Source organism: Erythrolamprus reginae, chromosome 1 (genome assembly GCF_031021105.1).
Source record: "Erythrolamprus reginae isolate rEryReg1 chromosome 1, rEryReg1.hap1, whole genome shotgun sequence".
Taxonomy (NCBI): domain Eukaryota; kingdom Metazoa; phylum Chordata; class Lepidosauria; order Squamata; family Dipsadidae; genus Erythrolamprus; species Erythrolamprus reginae.
Genome location: NC_091950.1, coordinates 145,714,368 through 145,740,192, shown reverse-complemented (window position 1 = coordinate 145,740,192; position 25,825 = coordinate 145,714,368). Strand labels below are relative to the sequence as shown.

The 25,825-nt window shown below is 43.3% G+C and overlaps 1 protein-coding gene across 5 annotated transcripts in view; it reads right to left on the bottom strand.

The window, feature by feature from the left end:
- Positions 1–25,825, bottom strand: part of SPTB (spectrin beta, erythrocytic) — a 150,971-nt gene that overhangs the window by 64,487 nt on the left and 60,659 nt on the right. For 4 of the 5 annotated variants that reach the window (XM_070728312.1, XM_070728320.1, XM_070728334.1 and 1 more), the window contains 8 exons: positions 25,407–25,498; positions 22,107–22,187; positions 20,210–20,325; positions 15,899–16,011; positions 13,925–14,112; positions 9,613–9,730; positions 9,099–9,257; positions 1,231–1,533 (listed from right to left, as the gene is read on the bottom strand). In XM_070728312.1, the coding sequence (XP_070584413.1) occupies positions 1,231–1,533; positions 9,099–9,257; positions 9,613–9,730; positions 13,925–14,112; positions 15,899–16,011; positions 20,210–20,325; positions 22,107–22,187; positions 25,407–25,498 (1,170 nt within the window). Of the gene's footprint in view, positions 1–1,230; positions 1,534–9,098; positions 9,258–9,612; positions 9,731–13,924; positions 14,113–15,898; positions 16,012–18,842; positions 19,129–20,209; positions 20,326–22,106; positions 22,188–25,406; positions 25,499–25,825 lie in introns of those variants that run through there. The other variant, XM_070728342.1, reaches the window with a different exon arrangement.

Sequence of the window (25,825 nt, the reverse complement as noted above, 5' to 3'; positions counted from 1 at the left end):
TGCCGTGGCACACTAGTGTGCCGTGAGACATGGTCAGGTGTGCCGCAAAGCTCAGAGAGAAGGAAACCAAGAGAGAGAGAAGGAAACCAAGAGAGAGAGAAAGAAAGACAGAAAGAAAGCAAGAGAGAGAAAGAGCAAGAGAGAAAGAAAGCAAGAGAGAGAAAGAGCGAGCGAGAGAGAAAGAGAACAAGAGAGAAAGAAAGCAAGAGAGAGAGAAAGAGAACAAGAGAAAGAAAGAGAGAGAGAGAGAAAGAAAGAGAAAGAAAGAAAGCAAGAGAGAGAGAGGGAGGGAAGGAGAGAGAGAGAAAGACATAGAGGGACGTATGGAGGGAGAGAGGAAGAGAGCAAAAAAGAGAGGAAGGAAGGAAGAGAAAGGGATGGAGAGAGAGAAAGAATGAGGAAGGAAGGGAGAGAAAGAGGGAGGGAGAAAGAAATAGAGCGAAGGGGAGGGAGGGAGAAAGAAATAGAGCGAAGGGGAGGAAGAGAGAGAGATAATTTTTTTGTCCAAACTTTTTTTAGCCGCCCCCCCTCCCCAGCTCAATGTGTCCCAGGATTTCGTAAATGTAAAAAATGTGCCGCGGCTCAAAAAAGGTTGAAAATCACTGAGTTAGAGCAATTAATCAATGGAACGACTTGACTCCAGGAGTTGTAGGTGCTCCAGCACTGGAGGTTTCTAAGAAGAGATTGGCCAACCATTTGTCTGAAATCAGTTTCCCTCTTGAGCAAGGGATTGGACTAAAAGACCTCCAAGATCCCTCCCTCTTGAGCAAGGGATTGGACTAAAAGACCTCCAAGTTCCCTCCCAACTCTGTTATTCTGTGACATCCTGTCAAATTATTAACAAATGCTCTACCTGATGGTGCTTCTGAACAACGAACAGAAAGTACAGCAAATTCAGAACAGAGAAACCATGCAGCTGGCGGGTACCAGTCTGATAAGATGCCTTAATCACGAGGTATTTCAAAGTAGCTGTCTAAACAGTTTGTAAAAATGTAAAATATTTTTAAGGAAACTGGCTAGTATAATCAATGCTAATGAAGTGGCTCATTTATCAGTCTGAGGTGTTGCTTTTCGTTATATATATTTTTATCAGTTTTTAAGGAGCCTGGTAAGATTCCTTACACAGATCAATAACTTAAACCAGTATTATAATGCAGCACTTGGGCCTCTATCCCCATTTTCCAAATTATCTCCAGCAATCCCCCAAGTCCTATCCGGGCGCCTCCTTACTTTCATCTCCTCTATCCAGTCGATGCTATGCAGCATGTCCTGAAACAGCTGCTGCAGTGTCAGATTCATCTGCAGCCTCTGGCGCCGTGCTTGCAGCAGTTCCAAGAGGTACTCCCAGAGTCGCAGGATACTGTCCTTGCGAGCATTGATGCGCTTGATGTCATGGTAATTCTCTACCTCCAGTTCCTTGGCCACCTCCTCTATGGCCTGTACCCGTTCTTTATAGGCAGCTGTGTCCGTCTCAATGGCTTCATGCTTCTTCTTTGCTGCCTCCACAGCTGGCAAGTCATTTCCGAAGTTATCCTGTCCCAAGTAAAGATAGTTTTGTCAGCAATATCTTCGCTGCCTATTGCCATTCAGGCTGAGCATCACAAAATTAAGTGCATACATAAAATAACACAGCACAGCTTTTGGGGGCTAGTAGAGGGTTTTAAATGGCCTGCTAACTGCTTGTTTGTAACTACCCATTATGGTAGGCTGAAAGGGTGGGCAAAAGGATGCTGGATTGCAGAGCCACCTTGACTCCAAACATAGGATTGAGGCAGTGGTGCAATGCAAAAAAGAATCAGGGCACCACTACACTTTGTAAAGCTGCATTGAAGCAAACAACTCCTTGGACAAGTGATGTTCCTGCTCCTACCTCATTTGCAGGTCAATATTTTTATTTTATTTATTTATTATTTTATTTATGCATTTGTCAAACAATTACAGGATGGTAATTTATACAAATAAAACATTAGATAAGTAATGATAAAAAGTAATGATAGAAGACAACAGAACAGTAAGACAGGGATGGTAGGCACAATGGTGTGCTTATGCATGCCCCTTACAGACCTCTTAGAAAGGGGGGAGAGGTCAACTGTAGATAGTGTAAGGTTAAAGGTTTTAGGGTTAGGAGTAGAAACCACAGAGTCAGGTAGTGCATTCCAGCATTCTATTGCTGAAGTCGTATTTTTTGCAGTATAGTTTGGAACGGTTCCCATTTAGTTTAAATCTATTTCGTGCTTGAGTGTTGTTACGGTTGAAGGTGAAGTAGTCACTAACAGGTAGGACAGTTAGAGAAGTATTCACTAACAGGTAGGGCATATGATTTTATGAACTATAGTTGTCGGAATGGAGACGACAGAGTTGTAAGTTGTCTAATCAAAGAATAAAAATCTGTTCATTATAATTTATGAAACATTTGGTAATTCATTCCATTTTCAGGATCATTTGAAATAAAAGGGCAAAACTGTATACAGATAGTACATTCAAAGTAGGAAAGCGGGTCATTTTCAAAGAACAAAGGATTTATGATATTATTGGAAGGATCCATTGTAAATACATCTTACGAGAAACTCACATAGTCAGAAACATACTGCTGGTGTAATTTGATCAAATCAAGTTACATTTTATTGTTTGAGTTTTATCCTATCTTTATTGTTGTTTATAAATAACTCAAGGCAGCAAACAAACCAAATGATCCCTCCTCCTATTTTCCCCGCAACCACTTTACAAGATGGGCTGGGCTGAGAGAGTATGTGACTGGACCAATGTCACCCAGTCGGTTTTTCATGTCTAAGGTGGGACTAGAAAACTAACCATGCATAAGTCTAAAAGAACCGTTGTACATACCTGAACGGTCTTCTCGATGCACTGGAAGGAGAGTCCAACATGGGTAATTCACCAATCTTATTGGTAGAGACTGAGTTAATTTAAATATTTAAATATGAGGTAGTCACCGCCCCTTAGCAGCCCCCAATACCTCAGTTTTAAAAACGAAGCCAGTTTAAGGATAACCTGTTTATTGAACAACAACCATATAACCTCATAACAGTGTAAATTGAATCCCAAACTCCAGCGACTTGGCGAAACAACCATGCCGGGTGGGTTTGGACTCTCCTTCCAGTGCATCGAGAAGACCGTTCAGGTATGTACAACGGTTCTTCTCCACTGCATCTGGAAGGAGAGTCCAACATGGGATATGCCAAAGATTACTACCCATGGGAGGGAAAAGGCTGAGCTACGGTCGCAGGAGTTGAACACACTTGCTGCAAAACCCGTCTCCCAAACGAAGCTTCCGCCGAAGCTACTGAGTCCAGTTTGTAATGGCGTATGAAGGTATTAGGAGACGCCCACGTAGCCGCCCTGCAAATGTCCTCAATGGACGCCTGAGTCCTCCAAGCCACTGAAGTGGCTGCACTTCTAGTGGAATGCGCTGTTACCCCGGTTGGTGGTACCTGAGACCGGGCTTTGTAAGCCTCCTCAATACAGTCTTTCAGCCAGCGACTGATGGATTTAGCCGACACTGCCAGACCCATTGATCGCTGACCAAAGGACACAAACAGCCGCTCAGATTTCCTGAAATGTCCAGTCCGTCTGATGTAGATTTTCAAGGCCCTCCGAACATCTACCTTGTGCCATCTCAGCTCGAGAGGGTGCTGTCCATGTGTGCAAAAGTCTGGCAAGACTAACTCTTGAGCCCTATGAAACCCAGAGTTAATTTTGGGGATAAATGTAGGGTCCAACCTTAACACTACCCGATCAGGGTGGAATATACATAAATCTGCACGCGTAGACAGGGCCGACAGCTCCGACACTCTGCGTGCCGACGTAATTGCCACTAAAAAGGCAGTCTTTAAGGAGAGCAATCGTACTGGAATCGTCCTCATTGGCTCGAAAGGAGGGGCTGTCAACGCCTTGAGTACTAGGGAAAGGTCCCACGTCGGGAACCTATGCACTGGAGGCGCATGAGTGTTAATCGCGCCCTTAATAAAATCCCTAATCCAAGGATCCTGTGCCAGGGAGCGAGCGTGGGGTACCCGGATGATGGTTGCCAGAGCCGCTAAATGCCTTTTCAAGGTATTTGGGGCTAACCCTTTCTCCACCCCTGACTGTAGGAATCGTAAGATTGACACAACCGAAGCCTCCCCCGGGTTAAGCTGGTGATCCGAACAAAACTTACAGAAGGCCGCCCAAGTGGACTGGTAGAGTCTTACCGTAGATGGGCGACGTGCTGCCTGTATGGTGGATATAACCTCGTCTGGTAAGGCTTGCTGTCTCAGACCCGCCCTTTCAAGTGCCAGGCGGTCAGTTTGAACCACTGAGGGTCCGGATGGCAAACTGACCCCTGAACCAACACTACCTCGGAATCTGGAATCCTCCACGGGGAAGACACCGACAGGGCTACTAGGTCTGCAAACCAAGGCCGTCTCGGCCAATAGGGAGCCACCAAGATCATTTCCACCCCCTCCCGAATTGTCTTGTCTAATATCCGTTGAATAAGACACGTGGGGGGAAAGGCATACAGTAACCCCTGGGGCCATGGTGACCATAGGGCGTTGACCCCCTCCGCCCCTGGAGTCGGAAACCGGGAGAAAAACCTCTGCAATTGGGTGTTTGCTGGGGTTGCGAAGAGGTCCACCAATGGAAGACCAAATCGTAGCACTATCTGCTTGAAGAGTGCAGGGTCCAGCTGCCACTCCGAAGGATCCAGAGTGGACCTGCTCAGCCAGTCCGCCTGCGCATTGCTGGTCCCGGCAATATGCTCCGCCGTCAGAGAGGCCAGATGAGATTCGGCCCAATCGAAGAGGTCCGTGGCTTGAGTCATGAGGCGATGAGATCTGGTACCTCCTTGATGGTTCAGGTGGGCTTTTGTGGCCACGTTGTCCGTCAGAACCAGGACATGCCTGTCTTGAACCCAGGGAGCGAAGGCCTGAAGGGCTAAGAAAACCGCTCTGAGTTCGAGAACGTTGATATTGACCTGGGTTAAGTCCTCCTGACACCACAGGCCCTGAGCTATATGAGGCCCCATATGAGCGCCCCAGCCCGACAAGCTCGCGTCTGTTGTGATGATCACACGCTCGTGGCTGCGAAGAGGAGAACCCTGGATCAAGGCTGGGGACAACCACCATGCCAGCGACTGCTTGACCGAAGCTGGGAGTCGCACCTTTCGGTGGGAGTGACTCATCTTGTCCCTCTGGGCCGGGAGGAGAAACCATTGAAGATGACGTCTTTTGAGTGGGTCTCGCGTTAGTGGACAGGTGACAAACCGGTTTGGCGGGGGCTGCAAGAATTCCAGGCGCAGTCCTCTTGATATTGTGGCCCTTGCCCACTTGTCGGTGGAGGTAATTCTCCAGGAGGCACTGAAGCGTTGAAGTTTGCCTCCTATGGGCTGTAATGGAGCCAAGTCATTTTGTGCGCCTGAAGCCACGTTGGTTCCCTCTAAAAGGACGCCGAGACTGCTGGTATCCTCTGGGCCTATCCTGAAAGGCCGCTCGGTCCCCTCTAAAGGTGGGCTGGCCATACTGATTTTGGGTGTATGACCTATTACCTTGACTCGCCGAGGAAGAGGAATCCCAACGAAAGGGCTGACGGCGAGCGTAAGGATTGGGTCTACGCTCCTGGCGCCGGTATGCTCTAGGGAGGGTCTTACGTTTGTCCTTATCCTCGATGAGGACAGGGTCCAAGGCTTCTCCAAAGAGCTTCTCCCCTTGGTATGGAGATGATGCCAGGTTCCACTTGGACTTCAGGTCCGCTGGCCAACTCCTCAGCCACAGGAGGCGTCTGGATGCAAGTGACGCCGCCATCCCTCTAGCCGAAAACTTTGCGGCATGGAGAGTTGCATCCGCAGAAAACTCCGCAGCTGCCAATAATTTACTGAGGTCCTGACGTAAGCGACCTTCTTCCGGACCTGGGCGGGCCTGTACCTCCTGTAACCACATTATGGAGGCCCTATTGAAAAATGAAGCCGCGGTCGCTGCCCGAAACGCCCAGCTAGCCATATGATGGGATTTCCTCAATAAAATTTCCGCCTTTCTATCCTCCGGCTTCAAGCTGTCACCAGTCTCAGATGGTACTAAGGCCTTAGAGATCAAGGTCATTACTGGCTGATCGATGGGCGGAAATTCTAGCAGCTTGTCCATGTCATCATCCAAGGTATAAAATTTCCTTTCGATGACTGAAGGACCTTGAGCTGCTGCAGGCTGTTGCCATGGGCGTTTGATGCTTTGCCTAAATATATCGGAGGATGGCACATGTTCAGTCTCAGGTTGGGGCTCCTTGAATAGCACTGCTGAAGGCTTAGGGTCCTCTGAGGCCTCGGAGGCCTTGGTTGGACCTGGTAAATCTGCCACCTGCTTAGCTTTGTGTAGCAGAATTTTAAAAAGGGGAGCCTTAAAAAGTCCAGCTTGCACAGGAGGATCTGGAGCTGATTCATCATCTGAAAAATCGTATTCTTTTTCCATGTCCTCCAGGGGAGACGGCTCCTCCATCCAGGACCCCATACCCGAGGGGGGCGGTGCAGCCCACAGGTTCTTGGGCTGTGCAGAGCGGGGGTGTTGGGCAGTTTGTTGCACCCCCACAGCCATCCCTTGTGAGTATACATCAGAGATGAGGCCTTGCAAGGCAGGGGACATCTGCTGCCAGGTATCAGGTGCCACACGCAACCCAGCCGCAGTGGGTGTAAAGGTGGCAGATGGGGCACTCCGTAATGAGTGGCTGGCAGACCCTGGTCTCTGTTGCTGAGGCCCAGCAGGAGGAACCACTTGAGGCATGAAGTGCTGCCTCTCTGGAGACCATTCCCTCTCTGATAATGTCTCTGATGGTCTCAAATTACATTGGGCTGGTGGATCCCTGGCCTGCAATAAGGGAGAGGTGGTTCTAGGAGTTAAGAGGGCTGCCTCCAGTCTCTGCTCCAACGCTTTAATGCGCCTCTCTGCCTCCTTCATTGATGAAGATGCTTGGGCCTTAGATTTGTCCTTGGACTTCCCCTTGCCTTTATCCTGAGGCAATACACTGGGGGAAGATGACTTCTCAAGGGTCTTTTCCTCCATACTCACAGTTCACAGTTGTTTTTAAACAGCGAGCTCAAGAGACACTTGACAGACACGACTGTCAATGGCCAAATATCAGCGAAAAATGGCGTCTAGGCAATTTAGAGCATAATGCTGCCCAGTGACAGTTGGTCGCGCCCAGTGATTGGGCGGAGAGCAACATTACCCGCCCAATCATGGCGGGCGCGGGATTCCTTGCCTTCAAAAATGGCGTTCCCGCTTTTTCTGCCGCTGACAGGCTCTGGGAGGCTCGCCGGTAAGGGCCCTGCCCCCCCCACGCTCGAATCTGACAGCCGTTTCAAATAGCCGATCCGCGCGGCTTTTCCGGCTCAGCGAGCGGCTTGCGGCGGCGGCGGCGGCTGTCAAATTAGCCGCCGAACAGCTGAGAGGCGCTGGCTGGGCGCCAAACCCAAGCGCCTTCGTTCCCGGCGAAATTCTCGCCGTCCAAGCTTCCCAGTGAGGGGGGCTGACCCCCTCACCTTCAGCTGGCAGCCGGGTATGGCCACTGAGGCCGGGGACCCAAGGCTGAGTTGCTCCTCGCTGAGCATAGTACCCACTGAGGGAAGGGAAGCTCGAGGAGATTCACGGTGGGGGTGATTCTGCCCGCGGAGGGCAGAGACCCCTTGAAATCCCTTTCCTGATTCACAGCACCTGCAAAAAGAAAGGGGAAAAAAACCAGAAAAATTAATAATTTATTATTACTATCATTATTAGTATTATTACTATTATTATTATTACTATTATTACTATTATTATTAATGCTTCATCAGAGAAGCCAACTCAACAGTCTCTACACTAAGACTGAGTTTTTAAAACTGAGGTATTGGGGGCTGCTAAGGGGCGGTGACTACCTCATATTTAAATATTTAAATTAACTCAGTCTCTACCAATAAGATTGGTGAATTACCCATGTTGGACTCTCCTTCCAGATGCAGTGGAGAATTTTAAGTTTTCCCCTATTTCTGGATTTATCTTTCATTTAACTTCCACCAACTTTCCCCCTCATTCAGAAAATGCCTTGCAAAAGCTTGTGAAAAATCATTTTACTTTATATACAGTGATCCCTCGAGTTTCGCGATCTCGATCTTCGCGAAACGCTATATCGTGATTTTTCCACCCGGTGACGTCACTCTCTTCCTTCCTTTCTCATCTTTCTTTCTCTCTCTCTTTCTCTCTCTTGCTTCTTCCTCTCTCACACTCTCTTCCTCCCTCTCTCATCTCTTTCTTTCCTTCTCTCTCTTTCTCTATCTCTCCCCCTCTTGCTGGCGGGCGGCGGGCGGGCGAGCGGGGGCATCAGCGAGGAGCCGGGGTTTCCCCTTTGCGTGGGCGGCTGGGAAACCCCGATCTTCGTCTGCTCGCTGCTGCTGCTGAACCTTCCCTGGGTCTTCCCCCTCTTGCTGGCGGGCGGGCGAGCGGCGGGCATCAGCGAGGAGCCGGGGTTTCCCCTTTGCGTGGGCGGCCGGGAAGACCCAGGGAAGGTTCCTTCGGCCGCCCAGCAGCTGATCTGCTCGGTAGCGCAGCAGCAGCGAGGAGCCGAATTGGGGTTTCCCCTTTGCGTGGGCGGCGGGGAACGCAAACTCCACCATCTACGCATGCGCGGCCATAGAAAAAGGGTGTGCATGCGCAGATGGTGTTTTTACTTCCGCAACCCTACATCGCGAAAAATCGATTATCGCGAGGGGTCTTGGAACGGAACCCTCGCAATAATAGAGGGATCACTGTATTAGATATTGGCTACATGGGATATTCTGGGTACAGTATATACTTGACACATATACATATTATTCAATGGGAGATGTTTGCTCACAAATACACAAAATTTGCACATGGCTCAGGCCACAAACTGTTTTGCATGTAAGAGATAGTATTCCCCAAATGACAAGCTTCATTCGCATTTTGTATTTCTATTTTTAAAAAAATCTTAAAATAAATTATTTATTATCGATACCAAAAATCAAAACAAATGTACAACCTGGCTTCGGATTAAATACTATATCTGCAGAAGGCTTTTCAGGAAGTAGAATTACACACCTTGCAAAGTCCCCAGATAGTTACCTGTGCCACAAGGCGTTGATTTTCACTAAGCCAGGTCTCTCGCATTGCAGCCTTGCGATCAAAGCGTCGGGCAAGCTGCTCCAGCTTCTCCTGCCTTATAAGCTCATTTCTCAGGGCTAGTTCCCGCTCATGCTCTGCCTTTTCCAACTTCTTCCAGGCCTGTGCAAATAAGAATACACTCTAAATAAACTGCAGAGGCTTCTGTAACTATTAGATAAGTGTAAGTCTATTTAACACTCATTTTTCCATAACTGCACAATATTTTTCCCAATCTGCCATTTACAATTTTCTTAAAGGACATATACAGAATGAAATTAGAACACGATTGAGTGTGGTATTTGTACTCTTTTACAATTCAGAACTTTTCTTGGCCTGCTACATAAGATTCAAGACTGAACCTGTATTTTTTTACATGTAAACAAATGGCCTTCCCACTTTTCCAACCCTCAAACTAAGAATTAAGAAAGAGAGAGAAATTGATTAAAGCTGAATTAAAAGGCTGTGTTTTAGATACCCTGTTGATGTCAGACACGAGTTTTCCTTCATGAGGCGTATACACTTTCTGGTTGTTTGCTCGCATTCTGGACTGGATGGTAAAAAGCAGAACTTCTAAGTTCCCCTTCTCTTGAAATCTAGGACAAATATAAGAAAACATCTTTAGAGTTTATAAGATCTCAAAGAAGAGTGATATAATGCATGCAACCCAGTCATTGAAGTAATTTTTTTGAATCATGTTCTCAACAAAATAATTAAAAAGTAATGCTATACATGGAAGTATCTTTTCATGGGCTAATTAGTGTTTAAGGTGGACATTGCAACTTATATAATGGTAAGAAAGGAGATAAAAAAGCTGGCTTTAAAATACTGGAATTCAATCCCTTTAGAGGCACTGGCTGAAATCCAAATCTACAGAAACTCAGACAGAATTTTTGATCAGTTCTTTAGTAGGAAAGGGAATAAGCAGTAATTAGATCATGCTTCTTGTTCCATACTGAAATAGTTAATCTGCGGCATAGAAAGCCTCTAACTGTACGTTTCATAATTTGCAGAAGGAGGAATCTCAGAAAAATAGCATTATTAAGCATTCAGAATAATCTGCATTTGTCACAATTTCTTTTCACGTCATTTTCTTCATTTCACAAAAGGAAAAATACATTGGCTTTCCTTTGCTTTTAGGAACCCATGGCACCAAATATGCCCATGTTACACCAACATTCCGCAGTCTGCATTGGTTGCCGGTCAGTTTCCGATCACAATTCAAAGTGTTGGTTATGACCTATAAAGCCCTTCATGGCACCGGACCACATTATCTCAGGGACCGCCTTCTGCTGCACGAATCCCAGCGACCAGTTAGGTCCCACAGAGTGGATCTTCTCCAGGTCCCATCAACTAAAGAATGTTGCTTGGCGGGACCCAGGGGAAGAGCCTTCTCTGTGGCGGCCCAGGCCCTCTGGAACCAACTCCCCCCAAAGATTAGAATTGCCCCCACCCTCCTTGCCTTTCGTAAGGTGCTTAAAACCCACCTCTGCCGTCAGGCATGGGGGAATTGAGACCCTCTTCCCCCTAGGCCTTTACAATTCTATGCATGGTATGTATGTATGTATGTTTGGTTTTTTATATTAATGGGTTTTTAATTGTTTCTAACATCAGACTACTATTGTACACTGCTTTATTGTTGCTGTTAGCCGCCCCGAGTCTCCGGAGAGGGGCGGCATACAAATCTAATTAATTAATTAATTAATTAATTAATTAATTAATTAATTAATTAATAAACAAACAAACAAACAAACAAACCCAAATGGTTTTTTTGGGAATCTACCTTTCAGTCAGCTATGTTAGAAATATAGGTAGACCTCAACTTACAACCATTTCTTCAACAACCATTCAAAGTTAAAATGCCATTAAAAAATAAACTTATAGCAGATCCTCGCATTCAAGACTGTTGTAGCAACCTCATAGTCACATGATAAAAATTCAGGTTGTGATTGGCAATCAGTATGATGACTGCAACATTCCAGTGTCATGTCATCACCATTTGTGATCTTTCTAGTCGGCTTCCAACAAGCAGTCAATGGGGGAAGCTGGTTTTGCTTAACAACCTCATGATTCACTTAACAACTGCAGTGATTCGCTTCAACCATGATTTTAAAAGGTTGTAAAATCAGGCACAATTCACTTAACAACCATCTCACTTAGCAACAGAAATTCTGGTCCCAATTGTGATCATAAGTCAAGGATTACTTCCTCCCTTGTGGGGATGCCGTTATGTGGAGAGACATTAGATGGTAGAGCATATTTCTTTTCAGTGTAAAGAGATGCAGAGATTAGAGTATTGCTATTGTTTTTTTGTCAAAAGCAGTGCTAATGGAAACAGTTTGTAAAAGTAGATCCACCATCACAGCAACAATTGATTTCTGACTCTAAATGGGAGGCTTGAGCAGTAGCAGGCACTTAGGCATTAGTGTGCTTAAGATCTGAGTGTTAGATGCCTAAGTGTTGGTTATGACCTATAAAGCACTATATGGCATAGGACCAGATTACTTAAGGGACTGCCTTCTGCCACATGAACCTCAGCGACCAGTTAGGTCTACAAAGTTGGCCTTCTCCAGGTCCCGTCAACTAGACGATGCTGCTTGGCAGGGCCTAGGGGAAGAGCCTTCTCTGTGGGAGTTCCGGCCCTCTGGAATCAGCTCCCCCCAGATATTCGTAGTGCCCCCACCCTCCTTGTCTTCCGCAAGAGTCTGAAGACACACTTTTGCCGACAGGCCTGGGGACATTAGTCATCAGCCCCTGCCAATGAATGGAATGTATGTTTGGTTTGTTAGAAGTGACTGGGTTTTTAAAAAATTAAACTGGGGTTTCAGATTGTTAGTTTTAATATTGGATTTCAGATATTTTGTATTGTCCTTTTTATATGCTATAAGCCGCCCCGAGTCATTGGAGAGGTGCAGTATTATTATTATTATTATTATTATTATTATTATTATTATTATTATTATTATTAGGATTTGTATGCCGCCCCTCTCCGTAGACTCGGGGCGGCTAACAACAATAGTAGAAAACATCATGTAAATCCAATACTAAAAACTAATACTAAAACAATTAAAAAATCCTTATTTGTAAAACCAAACATACATACAAACATACCATGCATAAATTGTAAAGGCCTAGGGGGAAAGAATATCTCAGTTCTCCCATGCCTGACGGCAGAGGTGGGTTTTAAGGAGCTTATGAAAGGCAAGGAGGGTGGGGGCAATTCTAATCTCTGGGGGGAGTTGGTTTTATTGTTATTATTGTTATTATATAATAATAATAATAATAATAATAATAATAATAATAATAGTAATAATAATAATAGTAATAATAGTAATAGGAATAATAATAATAGTCATCGTCATCGTCATCTTCCACTTGAAAATTTGGGAACATCTCACTACTACTAATCCAGGTGGGTAGTACAAATACAGGGGTATTTAGGACAATTCCACGAATTAGCTTTACTAGATAAATGGTCTAAGCAATGGAAACTGCAGTTTAATGTTTCCAAATGTAAAATAATGCACTTGGGGAAAAGGAATCCTCAATCTGAGTATTGTATTGGCAGTTCAGTGTTGGCAAATACTTCAAAAGAAAAGGATTTAGGGGTAGTGATTTCTGACAGTCTCAAAATGGGTGAACAGTGCAGTCAGGCGGTAGGGAAAGCAAGTAGGATGCTTGGCTGCATAGCTAGAGGTATAACAAGCAGGAAGAGGGAGATTATGATCCCGCTATATAGAATGCTGGTGAGACCACATTTGGAATACTGTGTTCAGTTCTGGAGACCTCACCTACAAAAAGATATTGACAAAATTGAACGGGTCCAAAGACGGGCTACAAGAATGGTGGAAGGTCTTAAGCATAAAACGTATCAGGAAAGACTTAATGAACTCAATCTGTATAGTCTGGAGGACAGAAGGAAAAGGGGGGACATGATCGAAACATTTAAATATATTAAAGGGTTAAATAAGGTCCAGGAGGGAAGTGTTTTTAATAGGAAAGTGAACACAAGAACAAGGGGACACAATCTGAAGTTAGTTGGGGGAAAGATCAAAAGCAACATGAGAAAATATTATTTTACTGAAAGAGTAGTAGATCCTTGGAACAAACTTCCAGCAGATGTGGTAGATAAATCCACTGTAACTGAATTTAAACATGCCTGGGATAAACATATATCCATCCTAAGATAAAATACAGAAAATAGTATAAGGGCAGACTAGATGGACCATGAGGTCTTTTTCTGCCGTCAGACTTCTATGTTTCTATGAATATATACTAAGAATTAGCTCTTAAACTATTCAATGGAGTTTATTTATTATCTACGTATGTATCAGACTTACTCTGTGTAATGTATCTACAACCTAAAGGTTCTATTTCTAAAGCTGCATCTTTCTACACATTTTACTTTTGGAAGAAACTAACATTTGGCGTCATTTGGTTCACAAATCGTTACTTAACATCTTTGGAGGGAATGGAAGAGACCTTTTCCATTCATTATCTAGAAATATTAAATCAGACAATTTATTGCATCTGATTTGCGTTTTCCAAATTCATTCGATTTGAAAAAAGAGGGGGGGGGGCCTGCAAACCTGCAAGATATCCTTTTTCTCCTTCACTCTCCTCCCTTTTATTCACTACATCATAGTCAATGTGATGTGCTAATAACCAACACTTCTGAAAGCCTCAGATCACAGCCAAATGAGTCACGATGAAGACAGGTGGTAATGCACATATCTTTCCCTGCCTCTCAGAAAAAGAAAAGCCACTTTCTTCCAGGTGAAGGTGCTTACTTGAGTGGTTTTTCTACTGTGCGATAGGTGCTGAAGTACTGGAGCTGCTGCTGTACGCCTGCCAGAGAATTAGCAAACTTGCGGCTGTTGAGATTGGCAATGGTCTGTTCTATCCACATCAGCAGGTCTGAAGCCAATCCGCTGTATTTATCAATCATCTTCTCAGTCTCCATTGCATGGTCCATTACCTGAAGGAGGAATTAAAAAAAAACCCCAAACAATTCACACTGAGGCTCACTTGGCATCTGCTGTGGCTGCTGCTGCTGCTGAAAATATGTTAGGTAAGACCTTTATGAACTTCCAGATCCTGCAGACGGAAATTTTCCACAGTGTCAACAAGTCTGACTTCATCACATTAGAAATTCTGCAGGGCACGCAAGGGTGTCAAGCCAGATTAAGAACCACCGGCTGTAAGGCTGTAAAAGGAAATCTTTGGCAGCTTTCACACTGGCAGCATCGCATCAAATGTTGAGTGGCTGAACAAGAATGTTCATACATTTGCACATTAATTTATATACAAACATAGGAACACATTCTATAAGGCAGACTTTCCGTATGTGGTATCCCTGTAGTTCAATTGAGATATTTCCTATAATTTCCCAAATTATGGGTCGTTCACCTTCTAACCCTGTGCAGATTCAATTGCTTCAGCCTCCTGCTGCATATTGCTGAGTAGGAACCAATGAAGTCTTGAGTTAGTTGCAAAAACAATAAAGATGAGATACATCCATACATATATACCATATTTTTCGGAGTATAAGACACACCGGAGTATAAGACGCACCTTAGTTTTGGGGGGAGGAAAATAGGGAAAATAATCTGCTTACCAGGTATTCATCTGGCTAGTGTCCTTAGCTAGCACATTATTTTATCTCCTGGTTAGGGCTTAAAAAAAACTTTATTCGGAGAGAGTAACAATGAAAGAGCTTGCAAGCCAGTAAGAGGTGGGAACACCATTAGCACCTGGAAAGAAATACTCAGAACAAGTAGAGCAATGGAAAAAACCCTGCAAAGACTTAGGGCTTGGAAAACATTCTTTGCAGAGAGAAACAAAAAAAGAGCTTGTAAGCCAGTAAGAGCTGGGAACATTGTTAGCACCTGGTTAGGGCTGGAAAGAAACTTATTTGGAGCAAGTTAGAGCAATGAAAAAAACTCTGCAAAGACTTAGGGCTTGGAAAACATTCTTTGCAGAGAGAAACAAAGAAAGAGCTTGTAAGCTGGTAAGAGCTGGGAACATTGTTAGCACCTGGTTAGGGCTGGAAAGAAATTTATTTGGAGCAAGTTAGAGCAATGAAAAAAACCCTGCAAAGACTTAGGGCTTGGAAAACAGTTTTGGCAGAGAGAAAGAAAGAAAAAACCTGCAAGATAAAAGCTGGGAAGATCATTAGCACCTGGCTAGGGCTGGGGGGGGGGGGTACTTTCAGAGTATAAGAGGTGCCCAAATTATAAGCCTCTTTTAGGGAGGAAAAAAATGGGTCTTATACTCAGAAAAATACGGTACATACATACATACATACATACATACATACATACATACATACATACATAAAGTCCATAGCATTACAATGTAACCTGGCTTCTAGACATTGAACCAATGTAGTAAAAAGTAAAAAATAATTAAAATGGATAAAAATATACCAACAAACAAATAAGTCCATGCACTATAATATAACCTGGTAGAGATTGAAAATGGTCAAACAAGGCAGCTAATTTTCCAAATAAGGGCTATACGGATAATGACCACAGCAATACTATTGCCCAGGCTTCTAAAAATATTATACAGGTTTTAAAAAACAACAATGCAGTTCTGGAAGTATATCATGAAAACAGACATGGGCTACAAAACAGCCATGAATCAGCCTGGTAGTGATTTCTTAACATCTACCTTTGTTTAGGTAACAGAATGAATGTCACGAAACTATTATAAAACATTAAAAATTATGTTGCTCAAGAGTTATATGACCATGTTCTTACCTTTCCAACTCTCTTTCCTTCCACAGCAAGCACCTTCATTTTTGAAAAGTAGTGATAGAAAGCAACCACATAAGTGATAATGGATTTCTCATCTGGGTTCTCCGTAAAAACATCTGAGTAGCAAATAAATTTCCAAGAGAACATTATTTGTTTGAAAGCAGAACTTGACAGCAGATAAGATTTTGGTCTGAACTATACTTCCCATTTTGAACAATTAACAGTGGTCACCATGGGATCACCTTGCTGATTTCAAGTACAAAAACAACAGAAGGCATGGGAGTACAGCTAGGCTAATAAAAACTTGTTTTCTAGCATCAACATTATTTATTTATAGGAGAATAATATAGAGAGCAGTTCCCGATAAACAAACAAAAAAGTAGAAATGATTACATTATTAACTATAGTGAATCTATGGCAACGATGTTTTAAAACAGAGTTAAAGTAGAAGCCCACATTACTGTACTGTTGGGAGCAGCATGCTGACCCTGTAAACTGCTTTGAGGCAGTATATAAGTCTAACTGCTGTTGCTATATTACAGGTAGTCCTCAACTTATAATAGTTCATTTAGCAACACTGAAATAAGTGACATGACTATTTTTCACATTTATGACCATTACAGCATCCTCCTGGCCACAGGATCAAAATCCAGATGATGATGATGATGATTATTATTATTATATTATTATTATTGTTGTTGTTGTTGTTGTTATTATTATTATTATTATTTATTAGATTTGTATGCCGCCCCTCTCCGCAGACTTGGGGCGGCTTTATAACTGATGCTTTATAACTGACTCATATTTATGGTTGTTGCAATGTCCTGGGGTCATGTGGTCATCTTTTGTGACTTTCTAACAAGCAGTCAATGGGGCCACCAGATCCACTTAAAAATTATATTACCAACTTAACCACTGAAGTGATTCACTTGACAACAAGAAAGATTGTAAAATTGAGCAAAATTCACTTAACAACGGTTTCACTTAGAACAAAAATTTGGGGCTCAATTGTGGTCATAAGCAAATTTACACTTACTCAAAGTAGAAGTTGTTAATTTTGGGGGCAGGATTATCATCAAAACTGGATCTGAGATTGACGTTAACTGTTAACAGAACCTGTTTGTGAAACTAGATTCACCATCAAAGCAACAATTACTCTGAGACACTAAACGGGAGGCTTGAGCAGTAACAGGCATTTAAGCATTAAGTATCAATGAATACAGAATTAGAAAAATGTATGCCTGATCATGAATCTGTTTGGTGCACATTCTATCTTGCTAATCTTATAATTACTTATATTTGTAGATAAATTCAATATGAGAGTTTTTCTATCCTAAGAATGTTCTTTTTTTATTATACCTACAAATCAGTAAAGCTTGGATTTGATCCCTCTATTAAACTGAATTGGGAAGTTCAACTACACAGTGTTGAAGTATCATCAACCTTTTTGAGTATATGAATACAGCTGGATTTTTGAAAAAGTACATGGGTACAATCACAACATGGTTGAGTCACATGATTGTGGGAAGACCTGGTAAGCTTAACCATGCTACTCTGAATAAACTACAATAAGCAAAGTTCACACAACCCATTAAACAACAAGTCATGGTTTGTGAACTACACCAACTTAATGAGTAGAAAGCTTATTTCAAAGATACAGCCTGGACAACTTTCATAAATTATGCCTAAATTAAAATGAAATACATTATGGCATCCGACCAGGGTATCTACGAGACCGCCTTCTGCCGCACGAATCCCAGCGACCGGTTAGGTCCCACAGAGTTGGCCTTCTCCGGATCCCGTCAACAAAATAATGTCATTTGGCGGGCCCCAGGGGAAGTGCCTTCTCTGTAGCGGCCCCGACCCTCTGGAACCATCTCCCCCCGGAGATTAGAATTGCCCCCACCCTCCTCGCCTTTCGTAAGCTCCTAAAAAACCACCTTTGCCGTCAGGCATGGGGGAACTGAGATATTCTTTCCCCCTAGGCCTTTACAATTTATGCATGGTATGTTTGTTTGTTTGTTTGTATGTATGTTTGGTTTTAGAAGTAAGGGTTTTTATCTGTTTTAATATTGGATTTACATGCTGTTTTTATTGCTGTTGTTAGCCGCCCCGAGTCTACGGAGAGGGGCGGCATACAAATCCAATAAATAAATAAATAAATAAATAAAATAATTTGAAAATCAAGATTAATAACCTTATTTCCCAGATAGAAAAATCTCCAAAATAGTTTTCTTCAAACACACAAAGCTTTTCTGTACAATTTTCAAACCCAATCTCTCTTTCCAGTGTTTTCATTTAGACATACTGTACAACTGCAACCCTAATTATACTATATTCAGACAAACCCTATATTCAGACCAGTGAAGGCTACCAAAATTTTTACTACCAGATTGTGGGCGTGGCTTACATAGAACGCCCTGCATTTTCATTCAACACCTTTCAGTGCAAATTGGGTACTCTGGGGTGGAGCTCCATTTTTGCTACCCCACTGCGTTCCCCCCCAGTCCGGGCAGCAGCACACCCCTCATTCAGACATACTATACAACTGCAACCCTAATGTAAGGGGCGTATATAAGTGCCTACTGTCCCTATCCTACTGTCCTATTGCCTAATTTACCTGTACCTACTTTGCTAATGTTTATGTTAATACCAATACTTATTACTTGTACACGCTTGACAAACAAACGAAAACAAACAAACAAATAAAAGAATTATTATACAAACTCCTGCTACTCACACACTTGTCCTTTTCTCAAAGGTTGCTTTTCGTTTGTTTCGCTCTCTCTGTGCTAGCTTTCCTAGCTTCAGTCTCCCTTTCTGTTCTCATATTATTCCACTCCTCTGCTGAGTGGATTTTTCAGTCGCTTCCAGCTCTCTTTTCTTCCCTCCCTCCTTCCCTCACGCCCACCCCGCCAACAAACAGATTCCCTTATTACTACCTCACCTGCCTGTAACTCTGCTTGCTTTTGTTTTAGTTTCAGAGGAATGGAAGTCTGAGCAGAAATGAAAAGATCAAGGTTTGAGTTATTCCACGCTCTTTCTTCTTGTTTAGAAAAAGGGTGGAGATTAAATAGATGTAGGGAATGAATGAGAGTAGATTTGAAGTCTGAACTCCGCCGATTCCCTCCGCTTTCGAAGATAAAGAAACCAGGTGGGGTGGAAGGAGCCCGCTGAGAGCCAAAGGAAGTGTGGGAGTGTTGGTGGCGGATACAGCTGTGCCTGCCGGCATGTTGCTCAGCCACCAGTAAGGAGTCAGAGCCAATCCTCTGATAGGCTTCTCATAATACCGTAGGGCAGATTTCCTTTTAAGCATTTTAAAAAATAAAATAACTATGACTATTTAAAAAAAAAAAATTATGTATTTTCCAAGTTAAGTGAAGAGAATGAATGGGAAAAGATTGATGACATGGAATGTTTTACAGAAATGCATTTATGGAAGGCAAATGAAAGAATGAATTATCTCAACAAAAATTCTGTAGCATATACAACGTAGATAATTTGTGGCTATGCACATCAGAGGTATTTATTCAGATACTGAATCTCACCTTCCCAGGATAAAAATTCAAGGCAGTTTATAAATAAAAAAAAATAGATCAAGCAAAATTAAAATCTAACAAAAATAATTCACAAATATCATAATTAAAAGTATGAATAATAATACACCAAAAATGCAGAAGCAGGGTTGCTGTGAATATTTTACAATGAGTTGGTTGTATTGTGATTTATAGTTTTCAGTTCTGTTTTGTTTTATCAAGATTGTTATACTTATTTGTTTATCTTGTCTATTTTTAACCCAAGTTACAGACTTGGGAAATTGCACATTGCTCAGAGTTGATTTGATTGTAATGGCTTTTAAGCCTTGTAAATAAAACAAATGCCTGTTTGAACAAGCTCTGAAGTGGGCAAAGAGACTTGACTCGTTCTCATTGTCACATGTTGTTTTTATCATTGTTGTTAGCCACCCCGAGTCTACGGAGAGGGGCGGCATACAAATCCAATAAATAATAATAATTATTATTATTATTATTATTATTATTATTATTATTATTATTATTATTATTATTATTATTATTATTCATTTCAGAGGGCTTATATAGGAGGCTTTCCTGACAGCTTAAGAATATACTATTGCAGAAACAAATAAGCATCCATGTTTCTATATTGAACTGAATTGCTTCATGAACTTTGACAGGCAAATATTATGCGCCTATTGCTTACCTACTGCAACCATTATTCTATATAATTCTTAACTCTGCTCTGTCAGCTCAATTCTCAATTTAAAAAAGCAGGCATTGAGCCACATGCACTCACCTTCTGGATCAAGAAGTTGTGTGATACCAAGTTGCCGCTCTGCTACACTGAAAGCATGTTCCAAATTGTGCCTGGCATTTGAGTGTTTCAGTTTCTCAAAGTCAATTAGGTCAGGCCTAGAAATGAAAGAGGAAAAAAAAACCTCTGTATTTTAAACAACACAATATGGTACCCACTCTGCTAGGGTAAATTAATTTGAAATTATCGAATATGGTGTGTGCCCTTGGTGCATGTTCCAGCCATGCCTGCATACCCCTTCATCAAAAATCTTCTGCAACCGTCAGTCAATCTGTTACCGTACAGCATGGGTCTTCAAACTTGACAACTTTAAGACTTGTGGACTTCAACTCCCAGAATTCTTCAGCCAGCACAGAATTCTGGGAGTTGAAGTCCACAAGTCTTAAAGTTGACAAGTTTGGGGACTTCTGCCATACAGCATACAAACTCCTGGGTCCTCCTTTCCCACACCCTGTTTTGTACAATAGTCCGTTGGGGTCCGTTTATTATTTATTTATTTATTTATTTATTTGTTGGTTGGTTTGTTTATTTAATTATTTACTTACTTATTTATTTTATTTTATTTTATTTTATTCAATTCAATTCAATTCAATTTTTATGCCGCCCTTCTCCTTCGACTCAGGGCGGCTTACAACATGTTAGCAATAGCGCTTCTTAACAGAGCCAGCCTATTGCCCCCACAATCCGGGTCCTCATTTTACCCACCTCGGAAGGATGGAAGGCTGAGTCAACCTTGAGCCGGTGATGAGATTTGAACCGCTGACTTACAGATCTACAGTCAGCTTCAGTGGCCTGCAGTACAGCACTCTATCTGCTGCGCCACCCCAGCTCATGTTTTTGGGGTGAAGATCAGACAGGGTATTCAGCTGGTTTGGACCGGTTCACCTGAACTGGTAGCAGAAATTTTAACTGATTTGCTGGACCGGCAAATACTACCTCTGGCTGGCCATGGCCACGCACAGCCACTGCTCTCCCCACCCGCCCACTTGCCACTCTCCCCGCCTGTCCACTTGCCCCACTCACGGGGTATATATTTTGCCTTTGCCACATGGCCCAACTAATTTCCTCGCCTCCATGCCTCACCAGTTCTCCTCACCAAATGTAAGCATGCCACCTGCTTACCATTTACCTCAGCTGGATTCGTAGTTTTTGGCGCAAGAAGCCTGCAGCCACTGCCTCTTTTTCAGCATGCGAAACTTCCAGTCACTGCTGTTGGCTCTGTACTGGCTGGCAAAGAGGCGGTGGCTGAAGGCTTCTTGTGCCAAAATCTACAGGCCAAAAGAGAGGCCTGGAGAAGCCCCGTTGCCATCACCACCCTGTTCTTCATGCCGGCCGCTTGCATGCACCCCATTGCCAGACCTGTACAGGAGAATGGCTGCTGTGCTGGAGGGACGGCATCACAGCGGAGCTGCTTGGAAGGCAGCTGGACTGCGGTGTCCCTTTAAGGTACTTTGATGGAGGGGGGAGGGGGAGACATAAGTGGACAGAAGGTGCCTTTTCTGCTGATTCTTTGGGCATGGCTTGGTGCGGTGGCATTGAGTTGATGTCCAGTTGGCCACACCCATTCAGTCACATGACTCCCACCAAGCCACGCCCACAGAACCGGGAGTAAAAAAATAAATAAATCCCACCACTGAAATTGTGCAATTTTGGCTACAGAAGCCATGCTACTCATTTCTGAGCAACAGAACTGGAGAGTGTGATACTGGTCAATTTTGTATCTGACTTAGGAAGTAGGGAGGCAAAGTTCATAAGGAGCAGATAATAGCTACTAGGCCTCAGTAGCAAGTGTGTGGTAATGTATTCCAGTCATTAGTCAAACCTAGACTTATTAGCAAAAGCAATTAAAATGGCTTAGATCTTTGTAGAATATCTTTACCTGTGCTTGTGAATAAGAGCGTTAAAAGCCAAGCCATCCTTCCAGCTGGAGGTGAAGTTGGTGACATTAACATGGGGATAACTAATTATAAAGATAAAGAAAGGGGACACACACACAAGATAACATCAGTCCTAAAACAAAAGCTACCAAATCATAATCCAAACCAGGCATAATTTGACATGAGGATGCACTTTACTTTAGACAGAAGAGCCACTTTCACAATTGAAATTTACTAAATGTAAACTTCTATCAATTCCTTTAACAATTCTGTGATTTCACCCAGTCCAAAATTTTGCAGATGATAAATAATAACTTTCTCTAGCCTTACACTAACTGAGAACTCTGAGTCATAGGTTTGGTTTGGTCTGATCTATCTGGAACATCAGGTTGGAGAAAGCTGAACACAGAATAATATTTTAGGGGGGAAAGTACACCACCCCTTCCTCAGATGAGGATGACAAGGATTGCTCTAACATTCAAGTTTCATTTTCAGATTATTTTAGCTAAATTTGTACAAAGAAGGTCATATGGAAGATGCATTGCTGGCAATTTTTTTTAAACAATGCTGAACTCTACAAATATTATCACATTTCACATTGTTGATTCCATCCAGACCACCTGAAACAAAATGTCAGCATGGACAGGAGATGAACAGGAGAATACATGCTACCCATCTTGATTCTTTGCTCCCTTACTCTTCATCACCAACACTTTTATCAAGATTATAATATTGGCAGAGCATGTAAGTATTTCTCAAACAAAAGTAAAAAAACAATTCCGTTAAATACATTGCAAATCAAACTGGGCTCCAAACAAAGTACAGTGGTACCTCTACCTAAGAACGCCTCTACTTAAGAACTTTTCTAGATAAGAACCCGGTGTTCAAGATTTTTTTTGCCTCTTCTTAAGAAACATTTTCTACTTAAGAACCCGAGCCCGGAAAAATTTCCCAGGAAATTTGAGAGCGGCACGAAGGCGCGGCCAATTTCCTGCCATTCCCCCTTTAATCCTGGCCATCTCGGGCTTTTCTGGGCTGTCAGAGGAGCCTTTCAGTGGTGCCTAGGGAGGCTTTGGCAGTCCAGAGCGAACGAAGCATTTTCCTTTATCTGGGCGCTTGGAGAGGGAATAAACCAGTTCACTGTAGTGCCTCCCTCGCGCTGCCTCCCATACACCTGGTGCAAGGTTGCCTCTCGGAGTGTCTGGCCGCGGAAAGGCAAAAGGGGGCGCCTCACCCGGGCTGGATCAACTTGGCTTCAGCCAAACCGATGGGTCACCACAGTGAAGGAAAGGGGCCAGCTACAAAGCGAGCAAGCGAGAGAAGAGGGGAGCCCTTCAGCATGGGAAGGAAGAGGAAGCAGGTAGCAGCAGCCACCGTTCCCTGTAGGCTGCGCACGTGAGCGAGCGCGCACCCCAAAATACCGTCCCGCACGCCCTTTTCCATGGGCGCGCAGTCCCCATTTTCCATGGGCGCGCAGTCCCCATTTTCCATGGGCGCGCAGTCCCGCGGGGGGGCAGGGAGGCGCCGGCAGCAGAAGGGAAGGGAGCCGCAGTCGCCCCTGCCTCCCCATGTTGCCTCCGGCCCCCTCGGCCTTTCGTCACTGCCCCCCGCCCGATCCGCCCCCTCTGCTCCTCCGCCGCCTACCTTTGGGCGTGGCTCCTCCGCACCCGGAACGCACGCCCTGCCCGTCTCAGTCCCTTTGCTGAGAGCACTTTCATCCCGGGCTCTCAGCAAGGGGGTTGCAGGAGAGGCGGGGCAGGTTGCGCACGCTCCCTATCTCCATACCAGGCTACTCGGAACATTCAAAATAAGAAAAACTTTCGCCAGCGAAGGCTTTTCTTATTTTGAATGTTCCGAGTGGCCTGGTATGGAGATAGGGAGCGTGCGCAACCGCGCGCGCGCCCCCAACATTAAATATCACCTTCGCCGGCCTCTGCTGATAGAACGCCTGCCGGCGAAGGCTTTTCTTATTGTGAATGTTCCGAGTGGCCTGCTATGGAGATAGGGAGCGCGCGCAATCGCGCGCGCCCCCCCGACATTAAATATCACCAGCCTCCGCTGAGAAGAACAGAGAGAGAACGAGAGTGAGTGAGAGCAACAGACAGCAAGATAGAGAGAAAGTGAGAAAGAGAGAGTGAGAGAAAGGGGGGAGAGAAAGAGATAGCGAGAGAACAAGAGAGAGAAAGAGTGTGAAAAAGAAAACAAGAAAGAGTGAGAGAGAGAGAGAAAGCAAGAGAGGGAGAAAGTGAGAAAAAGAAAGAGACCAAGGGGGGAAAGAGAGAAAGAGAAAGAAAGAAAGAAAGAAAGAGATGAGAGAGGAAGGAAGAGAGTGAGAGAGAGAGAAAGAGAGAGAAGTGACTTGATTTAAAGCATATGGTAAAAGCACTTAAATAATAACAGAGAAAAAAAACCCAGCCCTCACCTGTTTTTATTAATAGTTATGTTTTTTGTTTTGCTGGTTGATTTAGTTTTAATAGTAATGGATTTTGGTTTTTTTAAATTATTAATTTCTTTTAATAAAAGGGATTTTTTTCTTATTTATTTATTTATTTATTTATTTATTTTTCTATGCCGCCCAGTCCCAAAGGGACTGTCGCTCAGACACTATACTTTTCCGCCCACACCGGAAAAAAATTAGAGGGTACATTGGCGGCAGCAGCAGCCGTCTTTTAGTCAAAGGAGCGGGAGGTTCCCCCCTCTTGCCTGCCCGGATTTCTCTCTCTGGCGCAGTGTATGGGAGACAGCCTCCCGCCAGGTGTATGGGAGGCGTGTGCTCCCCCTTGCCGCCTCAGAATCCCTGGGTTTTTTTTAAGCCTTAAAGTTTTGGATTTTTTTTATTCCTCTCACCTCACCTTCTTCCTTCAGCAGCAATTGTCCTCCTCTTCCTCCTCCTCCAAAATTCCAAGCTATTATTTCTTTCCTAATGGGTTTGCACGCATTATTTGCTTTTACATTGATTCCTATGGAAAAAATTGCTTCTACTTACAAACATTTCTACTTAAGAACCTGATCACGGAACGCATTCAGTTCTTAAATAGAGGTACCACTGTACTTACATTTTCAAGGAGAAACCTTTTAGCACAGCTTTCTTTCTTTGCCCTAGACAGCTCTCTTCTTATGATTTATTTTGATCGTTTAATGGTTTTATACTATCATTGGATGAATGGGATGGAAACCTGGTCAGTTTTCACAGACTCTGTATAGATTTGCGTAATATTTACTATTTGCCTAGCTGATACCATAGGTTTAATCAACAAGTCACAATGTGTTTATATAGAGAAAAAATAGTAGCAATATCATACCCTGTAGTTTTCATTTGACACCAAAGTAATAATGCATCCTTTGCTGAACGGGTTTCCCGGCCTTCTTGAGTCTGAACAATGATATCCTGGATCTAAATTAAAAGGAAAAATTCCACAGCAACTGTCATTTCAGATGCTTATTTTGTGCATATTTTATTTGTATCGCTCTGATCTTCACACATATAACCTGATAGAGATCTTATGATGAATGATTTATAGAAAGTTGGGTTGAAGCAAGGTAGAAATCTCTTGTAAGATTATCCTTCACATTATTACATTTCTAAATATCCAGTCCAAATTGCTAGTAAATGTTTATGATTTGGTTTTTTATTGAACTGTTTTAAAATTTATTTTACTAAAAACAGATGCTTTATTTACAAGTCACATATGCCCATAATCCTCAAATATTACAATCTGGA